Source organism: Saccopteryx leptura, chromosome 3 (genome assembly GCF_036850995.1).
Source record: "Saccopteryx leptura isolate mSacLep1 chromosome 3, mSacLep1_pri_phased_curated, whole genome shotgun sequence".
NCBI lineage: Eukaryota > Metazoa > Chordata > Mammalia > Chiroptera > Emballonuridae > Saccopteryx > Saccopteryx leptura.
This window is the reverse complement of record NC_089505.1, coordinates 1,216,233-1,232,717: the sequence shown is the minus strand read 5'-3', so window position 1 is coordinate 1,232,717 and position 16,485 is coordinate 1,216,233. Positions and strand designations below refer to the sequence as shown.

At 50.1% G+C, this 16,485-nt stretch overlaps 1 protein-coding gene across 1 annotated transcript in view; it reads left to right on the top strand.

Moving 5' to 3' along the window:
* SLC22A3 (solute carrier family 22 member 3) overlaps positions 1-16,485 on the top strand; it is a 102,480-nt gene that overhangs the window by 68,664 nt on the left and 17,331 nt on the right. Inside the window, exons 6-7 of the mRNA XM_066372786.1 lie at positions 15,979-16,076; positions 16,195-16,409. Of these exons, the coding sequence (XP_066228883.1) occupies positions 15,979-16,076; positions 16,195-16,409 (313 nt within the window). The remainder of the gene's footprint in view (positions 1-15,978; positions 16,077-16,194; positions 16,410-16,485) is intronic.

The following is a 16,485-nucleotide window of genomic DNA, read 5'->3' as shown; positions in this document are numbered from 1 at the left end:
AGGGACATGATGGAGGGGAGAACTTTCTTCTCCACATAGTGGATGTACTTTCCTTAAGGTGGCCTTAAAGACCAAAGAAGTCTTCCTAACCTTCCCGGAAGGAGCGTGTTGGGGGAAATGGCCGGAACCAAGGACGCTTTGTCTGCTAGAGGAAGCTTTTATATCAAAGCACAACGTTGTCACCTTCCCTAGCAATGGGTGTGGAGGGTGACCGCGGAGGAAACCCTGTTAAGCAGAGGGCAGTGTTGTTGCTAACACACTCCTGTCACCCAGCAGCTGTAAACCTCAGCCCCAGCGTTGATGGGAGAGTCATGTGGCAGTCGGTGCCAGTGGTCCTAGGGGACCAGGGAGTTATTGCAAAAGTAGACGAGTCATTTGCATCCAAGCCTCGTCTGGGGAACAAAAATGACTACATCTTGGATAAATATGTGCTATTTTTTTTTTCAGATGAAGTAGATTGTGATGAATAATTACTAACGACTGAAATGTGTTATGTTCGTAGCACATTTGTGTCATCATGTTGTCTCAACGGACAGGAATTGAAAGCACAAGTCCTATCACGTGGGCAATCATTAAATTTTTGAACAGTAACTGCAAGTCCCCGTCCTCAAAAAGGATGAGTCGTTGATTTGTAAGCACAAGTAACTGAGACTTGACCATCTGTTGAACAATGGTCACCTGAGCTCTGAGTTCAGGTTACATGGTGTCCTCAGGGAAAGCTGAGGACCCCCGAGAGTCTTGGCAAACCCAGAATTCTGGACAGCTACTTCCAAGACTCTTTCATTTTGTTTGATTCAATAACACACACTCAAGCTCACTGTGCTCTGCTCTTCCACTGACCTGGAGGACAAGTTCTACGTGTCGTGTAGAAGGAGTTGAGCAACTTGGTGTACAATTAATTGCCTTCCTACCTCTCAAAGGGGAACCCCGGTTTTCTTTCCTGTTTCCGTTCCAGAGCCAACACGACACCAACAGTTTAGATCTCGGGGAATGTCGGGAAAGGCTTATTAGATGAGTCCTCAGCACAGTTCTTTTTACGATGCCGTGTGCAGAAGCATGTAAGCACTTACCCTCCTCATGGTTTGATGGATGTGCGTAGTCATCCAGGCTTACACGCTGCTCTCTGAGAACTGGCTTACACTAATTTTACCGAAGACAAGTCAAGATTCACGCCGCAGCATGGTAACACTGGGCGGGCTGCCTGTGCAAGGGCTTCTCTGAAATCAGCAGGGGGCAGACTTTTGGGTGGCAGTGAAGCGAAACATAGGATCTACTTCAGGTCGTATTTCTTCCGGCCTTTCTTGTCACAGTTGTGTAAACTGTTAGTTTTGTCTTCTAAAACTAGCCAGCCTCCTAAGTTCAAGCCAGTTATTATTGAGGTGGAAGTGTTTTTCACAGTGCAAACTGAATTACTGAATATTGTCTCTGGTCACCACATGTTTGGGGGAAAAAAAATACTTAAATGCAGCTGACGTGAGGCTGGCTGTCCTAGAAACAAAACTATGTTAACCCACACCACGTAGCAGGAATTTATTATCGTTTGTTCATTTTCCTTTTATTCAGCAAATTGTTACTGAGCACTGTGTTCAAAATAGCGACTTTTTAAACAGCCTGTGTCTAATAGTCACTTTCAAAACTGTCTCCCAACATGCAGCCGACGCACCTGGTGTTCGCTCCCATGTTCTCCATGATTGCTGCTTTTTTTTTTCTTTTGAGCTGTTTTTGGTCTGCCCCAGTTTCTAATAGTCCCTTACCTAGTTCATCATATAAATAAGTTTAATAAAACTACATAGAAACTTCCCCTCTCATTTGAAATTGAAGAATAACATACATCTCATGTGTCGTGTTTGAAAATCATGTCAGTATATTGTCATTTTGATTGTGTTTGATTATAAATAGAAAGATATTCTAAGACCTGGCCAGTTGGCTCAGTGGTAGAGCATCAACCTGGCGTGTGGATGTCCTGGGTTTGATTCCTGGTCAGGGCACTGAGGATGGCTCCATGGCCTCTGCCTCAGACACTAAGAAGAGCTCAGTTGCTGAGCAACGGAGGAAGGGCCCCAGATGGACAGAGCATCACCCCCTGGTGGGCTTGCCAGGTGGATTCCGGTCATGGAGCATGTGGGAGTCTTGACTCTCTGCCTCCCCTCCTGTCACTGAATAAAAAAAAAAAGAAAAAGAAAAGATAGTCTAATTGGATACCAGTCAGTTCAGCTGCAAATCATGGAAACTAATCTATGCATGGTTTCATGCATATTGCCTCGGCCCCTTTGTGAGGTGTCTCACGGAGGACGACGCCCCGAGGGGACCGCTGGGTCCTAGCACGTACGCTGCTGGCTGAGCGCCCTACATCAGGCCGGGCGACTTTCTGTCTGCACCCGCCGAGTGTGTCCTGTTTGCCCACATGCACATGTGGTGTTGCGCAACCCTCTCATTTTGACCAGCCTCCCGAGTGTTTTCGGTTGCACGTCTCTGGCTCCTGGTGAGAGCCTGCATGGCGTCATGCGTGTGACTCTGCTCGCTGGGTTCTCTCTTGTGGGTTGCCTCCCCTGTCCTCGCCCATGGGCATTAGATTTCCTGGACTTGGATTTATTGGGCTTCCCTTTTATAGGAGCACCCTGTCTATTCCATAGACCCCTTTGTAGCTTTAGATGTTGCAAGCGCCTTCCCCACAATGTTTTAACTAGCCATGAACTTTGCCTGTTTTTTTTTTTTTTTTTTTAATTGACCAAAAATTCTTTTTTTTTTTTTCTTTTTTCTGAAGCTGGAAACGGAGAGACAGTCAGACAGACTCCCACATGTGCCCGACCGGGATCCACCCAGCACGCCCACCATGGGGCGATGCTCTGCCCACCAGGGGGCGATGCTCTGCCCATCCTGGGCATCACCATGTTGCGACCAGAGCCACTCTAGCGCCTGTGGTAGAGGCCACAGAGCCATCCCCAGCGCCCGGGCCATCTTTGCTCCAATGGAGCCTTGGCTGCAGGAGGGGAAGAGAGAGACAGAGAGGAAAGCACGGCGGAGGGGTGGAGAAGCAAATGGGCGCTTCTCCTGTGTGCCCTGGCCGGGAATCGAACCCAGGTCCTCCGTACGCTAGGCCGACGCTCTACTGCTGAGCCAACCGGCCAGGGCGACCAAAAATTCTTAAATTCTTAAACCGAATCAGTCTATGTTTTTGCCTGTTGATTGTTTTATGGGTTTTGTTTGAGAAATCTTCTGCGCGCAAATAGCCTGAAGATATTCTCCTGTTAGCTGATGGCTTCAACTGTCTCACTCTGGGCTTCTTTAGGTCACTGTCCCCTTTCCTTTAGTGCAGAGTGACTCGCACGGGATTCCTCTGGGGTCCACCACTGTCCCGAGAGTGAGGAGGGATCCGCCTCTATGTGTCTCAAGACTGAATCGATTTTCTGAGCGTCATCGGAGAAGGAGTTCATCACGTATCACGTTCCCCTTTCTGAGTCTCAATTTGCTCACACCCTAAAACCTGTTGACCTGTTTTTAAGGGACCCCGTGATTAGTAACAGAAATGTGGGCTTCAGAGCTGCAGCGGCTGGACCGGTGGGCGGTGCTGTCAGTGAGACCAGCACACCTGGGACGCTCCCGGCAGCTGCCGAGCTCGGATGTGTGGACAGTCAGCCTCTTCACACTCCCGGCGCTGAGAGATGAATACACTTATCATCCTCTAGACTAGAGCACACTTCCTGATCCCGGGCTTTGTTCTCAGACCGGGCATTCATCTCTGAAATAAAGCACCTACTAGTCAAAGCCAGAACGCCAGTAATTGCAAAGGCAGAAGGGATATGAATGTTCCCCTCAGATAATCAAGGTGGTGGTTTTTTTAATGGGACTTGCTCTCTGAGACGATGCCCGCCCTCCGTACGTCTCAAATGGAGGTGATGTGTCTGAGCACACTTCCTAAAGAGGAAAAGAGAGCATGGTTTTTAGCCACACCCATAGCTTCCTTAGATCCTGCTAGGGGGCTGGGACTTGGTTTGTTAGCTTGTTAATGACCTGGATCCGGCATATGCTCTGGGCTCCCAGCTTTGGTCAGAGAGCCACCCTACCCGGGCGCTCTCTGCTTTGCTGTTGCTCTTTATGGTTCATTTCTGTGACAAACTGATGTGTTTAAAATGCAGAAGAAGTAGTCTTTATTCTTTAAGGAGTTTTACTGGTGTGATCTTATCTGAAGGACTTATAAATTCTAGGAAACAGACAAAATTGCTTGACTTGTGGGGGTGCAGTGGATAAAGCATTGGCCTGGAACACTGAGGTCCCTGGTTCGAAACCCTGGGCTTGCCCGATCAAGGCACATAAGGGATTTAATGCTTCCTGCACCTCTCCCCCTTCTCTCTCTCTCTCTCTCCCCTCTCTAAAATGAATAAAATCTATATAAAAAAAGAAACAGACAAAAATCATAAAAGTTATAATTCTCCCAAATTTATTTTACAAATTTTAAATTTATTGGGATGACATTGGTTAATAGGATCATATAGACGTCAAGTGTACATCTCTATGATGCATGATCTGTCTATTGCATTGTGTGCCCACCGCCCAAAGTCAGCCATCTCTGTCACTGTACATATGGCCCCCTCCCCCTCCCCTTGGCAACCACCATACTGTACTCCGTGTCTGACTTTCCGTTTGCCCAAATTTAAACTGAACAGTCTTAGTTCAGTTACTTCCAAAGGGAACCTTAATACTTAACATCATAAATGCCTGTCAAGAAAAAGTGTGTGGACCAGGAGGGTTCTAAAATAAACTTGAGAAATCTACAGATTGTTCGTCCCCAGGATGAGCTAGGGCGTGTGTGTAACAAACACTACCAACCTCTTGGTGGCCTGAAACACAAAGGAGTGACTCTCGTAGGTGCCCCGGAGGTTGGGGGTGGGGCTCCTCTGTTGACCGTGGTCTCCTCACTTTCATCCAGGCTGTCCTCGCCGCCACACGCCACGCCACGGCAGATTAGGGAGCTGTCTGAGGGTCCTGCTTCCATAGCTGAACTCTCACAGCCTCTTGGCAGGCTTGGGGAGGTGGCCCCACCCAGTCACCAGGGGACAGGAAGTGCAGTCCTGTCCCGCCCCGGTCATGGGTGGGGAGGGAGGTGGAGAACCAGAACTATTTGGTAAACAGTGCTAACAGCACCATGACAGAGCCCTTTCCAAAGAAAAAAAGAAGTGATTCAGAAGACCATTTTCAGTTTCCAAAGCTGAACACCGACTTAGGAAGCTAAATGCTGTGCCATTCAAATTAGGGTTGTAAAGGAGACGCTTTGCCTTTATACCTGGTTAAAAAACAACAACACACAACTCTAATCAAAGCATAAACAAGGAAGCGTTCCTATGGGATAGTAAGTGAAGCCCCGTTTCCCAGTCAGCGGTCACACTTAAGGCACACTGGGAACAGACGGCAGACGTGCCCAGGGGGACAAAGCTCACACCCCACGTGGAAATGGAGCCCCCCGAGGGCAGCCAGGACTCCCCACTGCACGGCCAGCAGGCCTGGCTGGCGCAGGGGTTTAGGCAGAACACCCTGCAGGGGAAGGAAGACCCCTGTGGCCGCAGCCGAGGAGGAGTGCTGAGGCCTGTGCCGGACCACAGCCCGCTTCTGAGACGCCGGGGAGAGCGGGGTGAAGGGGGAGAGGACACGAGCTCGCTTCTGAGACGCCAGGGAGAGCAGTGTGAAGGGACAGAGGACACGAGCCCGCTTCTGAGACGCCGGGGAGAGCGGTGTGAAGGGAGAGGGGACACGAGCCCGCTTCTGAGACGCCGGGGAGAGCGGTGTGAAGGGAGAGAGGACACGAGCCCGCTTCTGAGACGCCGGGGAGAGCGGTGTGAAGGGACAGAGGACACGAGCCCGCTTCTGAGACGCCGGGGAGGGCGGGGTGAAGGAGGAGAGGACACGAGCCCGCTTCTGAGACGCCGGGGAGGGCAGTGTGAAGGGACAGAGGACACGAGCCCGCTTCTGAGACGCCGGGGAGGGCGGTGTGAAGGGACAGAGGACACGAGCCCGCTTCTGAGACGCCGGGGAGAGCGGTGTGAAGGGACAGAGGACACGAGCCCGCTTCTGAGACGCCGGGGAGGGCGGTGTGAAGGGAGAGGGGACACGAGCCCGCTTCTGAGACGCCGGGGAGGGCGGTGTGAAGGGACAGGGGACACGAGCCCGCTTCTGAGACGCCGGGGAGGGCGGTGTGAAGGGACAGAGGACACGAGCCCGCTTCTGAGACGCCGGGGAGGGCGGTGTGAAGGGAGAGGGGACACGAGCCCGCTTCTGAGACGCTGGGCAGGGCGGTGTGAAGGGACAGAGGACACGAGCCCGCTTCTGAGACGCCGGGGAGAGCGGTGTGAAGGGAGAGAGGACACGAGCCCGCTTCTGAGACGCCGGGGAGAGCGGTGTGAAGGGACAGAGGACACGAGCCCGCTTCTGAGACGCCGGGGAGGGCGGTGTGAAGGGAGAGGGGACACGAGCCCGCTTCTGAGACGCCGGGGAGGGCGGTGTGAAGGGACAGAGGACACGAGCCCGCTTCTGAGACGCCGGGGAGGGCGGTGTGAAGGGAGAGAGGACACGAGCCCGCTTCTGAGACGCCGGGGAGGGCGGTGTGAAGGGAGAGAGGACACGAGCTCGGCAGGCGTGCAGGAGGCAGCTGGCCCCAGCCCACCAACTCTCGAAGAAGACTGCCGTGGCCCGGCCCGCGCCATGGCCCTGGGCACGCGGGCGTGAGGGCTCTGGCTGATGTGGCTCTGGCTCTGGCTGTCCTTGTCCCGTCTGAAGGGGCCCAGGCAAACAGACACTGCCAGGACTGTAACGGGGCGAGGTTGTGGTGTGACTGCACTTCCGCAGGCACCCGAGTGCCTGGAAGAGACAGAGCTAAGAGAACCCTCAGGAAATGTCCCCCCAGCCAGGGAGCAGACAGGCCAGCTCTGGAGTTTATGTTCTGTTACTCTCCTGGCCCAGACTGCGTTCCTATTAAAACCATTTCGGAAGCATTCAGAAGACTCAAAACAAAGGGTGATAAGAGTATTGATGGATGGGAGCACAAGGTCCCCCACTGTCCTCCAAACCCGAGCGCCCTTGAGAAACCTGTCGTAAGCCGACGTAGCATCAGGTGAAGAAGCAGTTCCCGCGGGGACGCATCTTGCTAACAGAGGCACAGATGATGGAGAACACAGCACGCATGGCCGGACCCAGACCAGGCTCTGGAGGGACGGGGCGGAGACCCTGAACGTGGTTCCGGGGAGGAGCCTAGTGTGCCTCCCTCACAGGGGGTGCACGCTGCTCAGAAATGGCTCGTGCAGATCAGACACCGAATGCTCTTTCCTCTTTGCCTTTTTTTGTCAAAGCAAAAATCCTCTTGGGATTTCTTTAGGTTAACCCAAACAGGAACGGTGGTAGGTCTTTTTGTAAAAGCAGAGTGAAGTGGCATAAAGGTAGCCAACTTTCAGAAAGCGAGGGATGTCTCTACGTGGTTTTGATTTTTGTTTGTGGTCTATCAGATTATTTGCTTTAATTCACTTGCTGTAGCTTTTTCTCCCTCTTCAAAAAAAAAAAAAAAAAAAAAATTCCTGTCTAACTGGTGACTTACACATATTCAATGTGACTGACTACTCCTAGAACTAAAAATTCTGTGTATCCGAACAGGACACTGGGCATGCTCTCAAAGTTGATATTTAGAACTCTCCTGTGTCACTGATGAGCCCTGACACTGATCAGTGATCTTGGGGAGTTCAGTGACATGTTTAATTCAGTCCACTTCCATCACATTTTCGTGTGCCCCTCTCCCTAAGTTCTGAGTCTTTAAGGTTGAGTGTTTTAGAACTCAGTGTGCGTTTTCTTTTCTCTTCTTTCTAACACTTTTTCCATCCCCCTCTCCCCTCCATAAAACCCTTCTCAGATTTGTTTTGAAGAAATAGATGTTCCAACCCATGACCCTCAGCTGCGACCCGTTACCCTTTGCTGACAATGAGGCTGCATGTGGGTTCCCCCCTGGGGCCCCGGAGATGGAGACACTTCTGCTGATCTAGGCAGCGTGCCTGTCATGCGGGAGAAGGGGAGGGAGCTCTCCAGCCCAGCGCCCACAGATGGCGTCAGTGTCTTCTCCACAGAGTCTCTGTCCTAACGGAAGAGCTGGCAGGGCCCAAGGTCGCTTCCCCTGCTCTGTCCAATACAGTAGCCACGCGCGGCCTGGGAGCCCCAGAGTGTGCTCGTCGGGACCGAGCTGTGCTGGGACAGTCCACGGCATGGGCGAGTTCAAAGATGCGGTGTGACCACGTAGGGACCACGTAAGCGTAGGGACCACAGTAGTGATAATTTCATATAGATTGCGTGTTGATATATTTTGAATAGACTGGATAAAATGGAACATGTGAAAATTCATTTGCCTGCTTTTTTTTTTTTTAATTTTGTAATGTGGCTTCTAGAACATCTAACACATGCGGGGGACTCACATTATGTTCTGATTGGACAGCACTTGTCCGGGTGACAGGACTTGTTCTAACTACTTTCATAAGCATCAGCGGTTCATGATCACTTCGATATCACTATGTCTTTATCCCATAAGCTCTTAGATGGGCAATATATTGTCTGCTCTTGTTTTAAAGTACAAGGGGGTTTGTAAAAATTCCCAAAGCACTACGGGTGATTTGACAAGTTCTCTTTTAAGGGTGACAGGCAGAAGCTGGCCGAAGCTCTGTGGTGTCCAGTGCGTCCTTCAGGGCCCACCACTGCTGGCTCCTGTCTCACTGACAGGCCACCCAGGAGGAGGTGGGCTGGGGGACATGGGGACACCCCAGCAGTCCCTGAGCACGTCTAGCCCCATCCCCTCCGCCAGCAACCCGTGCTTGGATGGAAGACCCTGGGCAGTCTGACTCCCAGGGTGTGAGAGACTTGTTAGGGATGAAGAACCCCTGGAGGATAGAGCCCGCAGGGAATTGGGATGACAGTGCTACTCGCTGAACCCGGGTTAGACTGGAGAGCAGTCACCGCCCCCGCAGTCACCGCCCCCGCCGGTCACGTGCCTGTGGAGCACGGAGCTGATGGGAACCCGCGCGGCACAGCCCCCGGAGGGAGCTGCGCGGCTGGGCGTGCAGAACCGGAGCTGGCCTCCCCCTGCCCGTGGCAGACCCCGGGTCGGCCGCCGCCTTCTCTCTGCTGTAGGGGACACCTGGTTGAGTCCCCGTCAACTAAGGCTCATCAAGTTAAGAAACAGATTCACAGATACCAAGAACATACTGACAGCCGGCAGAGAGGAGGGGCGTTGAGGGGCTGGGTGAAAAGGTGAAGGGATTAAGAAAAAAACGAAAAGAAACAAATAAAACCTTAAAGACAGCGACCAGGGGTGGTGATTACCAGCAGGAAAGCGGGGGTGGGGGGGTGGGGGGTAGAGGAGGGCAGAGGGTGATCAGTGGTGGTGGAAGGAGACTTGACTGGGTGGTGAACACACACTGCAGTGTACAGGTGATGCATTATAAAATTGTAAACTTGGAACCTATATAATTATATTAACCAATGTCACCCCAATAAATGTATAAAATTTTTTAAGTAACATCGGTTTTAAGTAAAACCCCTGCGGGCTCTGTCCTCCAGGGGTTTTTCATCCCTAACAAGTCTCTCACTCCCTGGGAGTCAGGCTGCCCGGGGTCCTCCATCCAGAAGAAAGCGTCCTGAGGGAAATGCCGCATCTCTGGCCCGACCCTGGTAGGTTGTCCCCGTGACGGGCGCTCTGAACACCGTATTTATCACAGATCGCTATCGGTCACGTCTTTCTCTTCCTTGGCAATTTCAATTAAAATGTCAACTTAAAGAAATGTTTCAGAAAGGCACTGGGAAGAATTGTAGGTCCTGGCTGGTTGGCTCAGTGGTAGAGCGTCGGCCTGGCGTGCAGGAGTCCCAGGTTTGATTCCCAGCCAGGGCACACAGGAGAAGCACCCATCTGCTTCTCCCCCCCTCCCCCCCTCCTTCCTCTCTGTCTCTCTCTTCCCCTCCCGCAGCCGAGGCTCCATTGGAGCAAAGTTGGCCCGGGTGCTGGGGATGGCTCCATGGCCTCTGCCTCAGGCGCTAGAGTGGCTCCGGTTGCAACTGTAGTAATGCCCCAGATGGGCAGAGCATCGCCCCCTGGTGGGCATGCCAGGTGGATCCCGGTCAGGCGCATGTGGGAGTCTGTCTGACTGCCTCCCCGTTTCCAGCTTCGGAAAAATACAAAAAAAAAAATTGTAAATTTTTTTTTACAGATCTGGATTAACCAAGGAAAGATGAATCAGTCACTCTTTTAACGTAAGGCTCATCCCTGTTGACATAAAGGAAAAGGCTTGGCAGAACTAAGACCTTTAAGAGACGGACAGAGCAAAAGACGGGCAGAGGTCAGCTCAGCGAATCAATTAAAGGAAACCGACGTGTGCGGTTGGGCCCTGAGCAATCAGTGTCTTGTTCTCTGAGTGGCATTTACTGGGCAACAAGCCTCCAAACAGACAAATGTTACCTAGACCACTTCCCATCTTCCTTTGCTCCAAATAAAAGTGGGCACACAACGCTTAGGTGACATACATGTATGACAAAGATGTAACGCCACGCTAGAGTTTAAAGACAACCTGCTGTATGATTCCACTTATGGGGAATTCTAGGAAGGCTGAGCTGTCATGAGAGGAAGCAGAGGAGGGGCTCAAGGAGAGTTGACTGTAAAGGGACAGAGGGAACTTTTCAGGATCAGGGAAGTGTCCCACGTCATGATGCCGGCGGTCGGTGGTCCTGTCACTCCGCACGCCAGCCCCCCTTGTTCAAGCGGACGCTTACAACTGCAGAATTCTATGGCAGGCGAGTGATGTCTCGGTCGAGTGCATTTAAAAGGACATGCGATAACTGGAGACAGCCTTGCTGTTCTTGTGTATCCGACCCAGATTCAGGCAAAGATTGCTAACCCTTTGGCGAGAGAAAACAAGCACAGCCCGATGTCAAAATATAGACCTGGTCATTGTAGGAGATTACCCGCCGTGGCAGTCGCTGCCGGGAGCTGCCAGAACTCTGCTGGGTGGACTCCGTCCAAGGCACGGCGTTCAGCCTCCTGAGGTCTTTGGACACCCAGAATGTGGGTCGTCTTTCAGAATGTGTGCGTCACTGGGGAGAAAGCGCTAGTAAATCAGAGACCAGCTGGATTTGTTCTTAAATTGGCAAAATTCTCCCTTGCTTGGAAGTACTATTAATCCCTTTGCTCCCTGGGCAGGCGCGATGGGTGTTACGGTCCTGATGACCCTCAGCTGACATCGGCCCTTCCGGTTCTTTGGGGAGAGGGTGCACCTCGGGCATTCAACCTGGCCTTCGGAAGAGCAGAGGTCGTGTGACTGCCTGATTTTAAATCTTCAAAGTTTGAAATGAAAACCAAATATTTGTACAGAGTGAACTAGAGCGGGGAAGCAGTGCTTTTATCCCGTACAGAATTATTTTGCCTAAAACACTCAGTTCTTAAAGGGAAAGCATTGTTCTGGACTCAGTTCTCCAGATAATTCTGCTTTTGGCAGCAAGCGACAGAAACGCAGCTTAATCGGGCTTTGACCGTAAGCCCAAATCCTGGCTCGTGTGTCTGGGACTCTCGGGTCACAGGAGGGTTCTGGGTTGGCCGGACGAGGGTCTTAACGGTCTCCAGCCGTGGTTTGCTTCCGCGCGACTCCCTGTGCGGGGGCGGCCTCATCTTCACACTGGGTCTCTGCAGGGTGTCGGAGGGCGGCTGGGCCGTGTCTGAGCCCACCATTTCCTCACCAATTCCCTGAGCCAAGAGAGAGAAGATTCCTTTGGGAATCTGACATAAGGGCAATGAAAAACTTCCCCAGAAGCCCTTTTCTCATTGGTTCAAATTGGGCCATGTGGCCATTCCTAACTGGCTCAGAACGGGTCACATGCCCAGTCGCTGGCAGAGAGGATGGACTTAGCCTCAGATAATCAGGCCTCCCTACAAGTGGGAACAGTCAGCTCCAGGAGGTGAATTGATGAATTGTGGTTGTGTGTGTGTGTGTGTGTGTGTGTGTGTGTGTGTGTGTAGTGTTGATTCTATTAAGAAAGAGAAAAGAAGAATGATACTGAGTCACCAGCAAAAAAAGATATACAAGTGTCGAATTAAAATCCATTGCTTTAGTAGTGAGCTTTTCTTTATGTTACTAAAATTTATATAGGTTTAAATTTTGATTTAAAGATATTTTTTGATTAATTTTAATGGGGTGACATTGGTAAATCAGGGTACATATGTTCAGAGAAAACATCTCTAGGTTATTTTGACATTTGATTATGCTGCATTCCCATTGCCCAAAGTCCAATTGTCTTCCGTCACCTTCTAACTGATTTTCTTATAGCCAAAAAAAAAAAGTAGCCTGACCAGGCAGTGGCACAGCAAATAGAGCAATGAACTGGGGCGTGGAGGACCCAGGGTCAAAACCCCAAGGTTGTCAGCTTGAGTGCAGGCTCACCAGCTTGAGTGCAGGGTCACTGACTTGAGCGTCAGATCGTAGACATGAGCCCTTGGTCACTGGCTTGAAGCCCAAGGTCGCGGGCTTGAGCAAGGGGTCACTGGCTCAGCTGGAGCCCCCGGGTCAAGGCACATATGAGAAAGCAATCAATGAACAACTAAGGTGCCTCAATGAAAAATTGATGCTTCTCATCTCTCTCCCTTCCTACCTGTCTGTCCCTCTATCTCTCACTCTGTCACAAAAGAAAAATCAAAAACAGTTAAGACAAATTGTGCTTGGGGGCCATTATTAAGTAAAATAACGGTGACTTGAACACAAGTACCACGATACCATGACAACTGATCTGATAACCAAGATGGCTACTAAGTGACCAATGGGTGGGTAGTGTGTGCAGCATGGAGACTCTCGATAGAGTTGATTCACATCCAAGATGGGACAGTGGGACAGTGCAAGATCTCATCATGCCACTCATAGATGTGCATAATTCAAAACTTATGAATTATTTCTGTAATTTTCTGCTTAAGATTTTCCCATCCTTGTTGACCACAGGCAGCTGAAACTGCAGAACGTGAGGCCACGTATAACTACTAACATCATAGAGTTTTGGTGAAAAATAAATGAAATAATTCATATAAAATATTTAACCCAGACTCTACCTATTATATATATTTTGGTATTTGTGCCTTGTTTTTGAAGCAGCAAAGGTGAAAGCAGGTTAAAAAATCCTTCGCTGGGGGCCTTAAAATTGAGCAGATTAGCCCAGGGAGCATCTTAGTAAGAACTGTGGTCGGTAAGGTACAGGTCAACTTGTAGCTGAAACAGAAACCCAAAGAATTTAGTGACAAAAGAGAGAAGAGTGTCTTCCTCTCGGACGTGCGCCCCCAGAGGCGACGAGCCCAGCTCTGGAGGGCAGCTCCGCTCCACGAGACCTTCCTCTCGGACGTGCGCCCCCAGAGGCGACGAGCCCAGCTCTGGAGGGCAGCTCCGCTCCACGAGACCTTCCAGGACCGGGATCCCGTCTGTCTTGCCGCTCCACCGTCACCTGTGACAGGTTGCATGGTTGAAGCTGGTTCACCAGCATCTTCTTCTTCCTTCCTTCAGGAAGGGAAAACAGTGAGTGAAGAGCAAGCCATTTCCTTTTAGACAGAGGGGACCCAGACCTTGTCCACGTGGCTTCCACCCCAATGCTGAGAGCTCAGGCACAGGGACACCCGTAGTTGAAAGAGCGGCTAGACCATAGGTCTCAAACTCGCGGACCGCGGGCCGCATGCGGCCCACTGAACAATTTTGTGCGGCCCGCAGACTAATCCACGAAGTTCAAAATATTTTGGATAAAATTAAGTAAGCCTAGGGGCCTACTTGTATTTTTCATTTCTCTAGCATCCTAGCTAGATGTTAGCTTAGTTAACAGCAGTTGTGATGCGAACTACAGTTTCTGGTCGTTTTGTGACACTGAAAAGTGTTGCGTAACAGTTGCCTTTTGTAGACCTAGTGTAGCCTGCCAAACGGCTGTGATCTTGCTCTGCGGCCCACATGCTGAGTTGAGTTTGAGACCCCTGGGCTAGACGATGGGATTTAGCTAGGCATCCATGTGCCCGACTACAATTCAGCGGCTTCTGCTTTCAAAAGGGAGAACGAAAGAATGGATGGTACATTCGATTAGCAGTCTTTCATGAGCGTCGTCATGGGAGCTGTTATTGTTTCCTTGATCTAAGACACTGTTGATTTTAAGACCTATCATGTTATGTATCACTAAGAAAGAAAAACTGTGCTATCTCACTGTGACACATTGCTTTCTTATCCACTCAGTTGTAAGACACATCTCAATTTAAAAGATGTTAGAATGTGCAAATTATGTGTCTCGGTTTAGATGAAACACAATATTGAAAAAACTTAGGAAAAGAAAGTAATATAAAGACATTCAAATTTACATCCTTCTTTTTGTGTATCTGACTTTCCCCGGAGCCAGCATAGGCAGGGGATAGCCAGCTTTGGTTGACTGTTGAGTATGATGTTGAGAATAGCCGATGGATCACTAATTGTCAGTGTGAATTTACTCAAAGTCAAATTCCTCTGACTACTGGTAGGAGGACTTTGGGCTCAAAGGTTTAGTGGAGAATTTGCCCAAATGTCCGCTTAAACCTGGGCCAGATCTGGAGTTGAGTGAAACAGACAGTAGGGTCCAGACCTGGCCAGGGCACCTGTCGTCTTGTTTCAGCATTCTGCCATCACCCAAACACTGTTTGAACATCAGACGTGTTGCATGGTGCTACAGTACGGCCCCCAAACACACGGAGGGAGAGATATAATTAGACCCGTAAAGTGTGTGTGGGGGTTGGCACAAGGACAGAGGTCTGGGGAGGAGAGGCACGGATTGGAGTCGTTAGTTCTACCTGAGGTTAGGAAAGACCTCCCAGTGGGGTGGAGTCAGGACTGAGGAGGTCTAAGGGCCCTCTGAGCAGAGGTGACAGAATGTGTCAGCTCGTGGAAACGTGAAACCATTGTCACTCAGGGCACTGTGCTATGAACCCATTGGAGGCAGCTGCGGTTAAGGAGGGTTTGCTGTTCACCTTTGCTTTATCACGCCTTATACACAGGAGGCAGACAGCAATCTTGGCTTAATTATTAAAGAAAAGACCAACTTCTTGGATGGCCAACAAAAGGATGAGCTGAGTTTTTCTGGGTAAAAAGATGCTAGATGGATAGAAGCCAAATAATACCTTTGGTGCCACGCTTGCCCTCAAACTTAACGTTACTCTACCTCAGGGGTCGGGAACCTTTTTGGCTAAGAGAGCCATAGACGCCACATGTTTTAAAATGTAATTCCATGAGAGCCATACAACGACCCGTGTACATTACACATTATCCAATAAAAATTTGGTGTTGTCCCGGAGGACAGCTGTGATTGGCCCCAGCCACCCACAACCATGAACATGAGCGGTAGGAAATGAATGGATTGTAATACATGAGAATGTTTTCTGTTTTTAACATTTTTTTTATTAAAGATTTGTCTGCGAGCCAGATGCAGCCATCAAAAGAGCCACATCTGGCTCATGAGCCATAGGTTCCCAACCCCTGCTCTATCTTATGTCAACCTGAAGTTTAAGGATTTAATAGATTTAAAACAAAACAAACAAACATAAAAAAAAACAACAACACTTGTTTGGATCCCACCTGCTTTGGCTACATTTACGCTAATTTTCTCCAACTTCATAAACACACATATGAATTTGACTTTTGAACACCCCTTTTCTTCCTTGTTAACTCAAAGCAGTTTGGCACATGATACTGTTGATATTAGTCTAAGACTAGATTCTCAACCACACCTTGGTGAATTTGACCTGTTAAAAAGGCCGGGGGAATAAACTTGTCACGCTCGTTGTTGTTGTTTTTAAGTGTAATGGTAAAAGATGGCATCCTACTGGTCCGTCCGGTAAGATCATCAGTTCGGTAGCTTTGAACCTGGTCACTGACAAATGTGTAATATGCCGGTGTTTCTTGTCGATTGCTACTGAAATCTGCTTCTCTTGTGTAGATCACTGTTACAGATGAGGAAGTTAGTAATCCAACCTTTTTAGATCTGGTGAGAACTCCCCAAATGAGGAAGTGCACACTTATACTTATGTTTGCTTGGTAAGTTTGTCTTGTGATGGATTCAAAAGCTTGTGTCAAATTTGCGCCGCGCCCCCCTCTTCCCATCCGACTCAAGTCCCTTCTCACCTGCTCTCCCTTGTCTCCCGATGTGGCGCAGGTTCACGAGCGCGGTGGTGTACCAGGGGCTGGTCATGCGCCTGGGGATCCTGGGGGGCAACCTCTACCTCGACTTCTTCATCTCCGGAGTGGTGGAGCTGCCGGGAGCCCTTCTGATCCTCCTGACCATTGAGCGTTTCGGACGACGCCTTCCCTTTGCAGCGAGCAACATCGTGGCCGGAGTGGCCTGCCTGGTCACGGCGTTCTTACCAGAAGGTAATTGTCTTCCCAGACTGTTGGGCAGCCGAGAACTTAAATATATATATATCTTGAATCAGAATAATCCAGAATG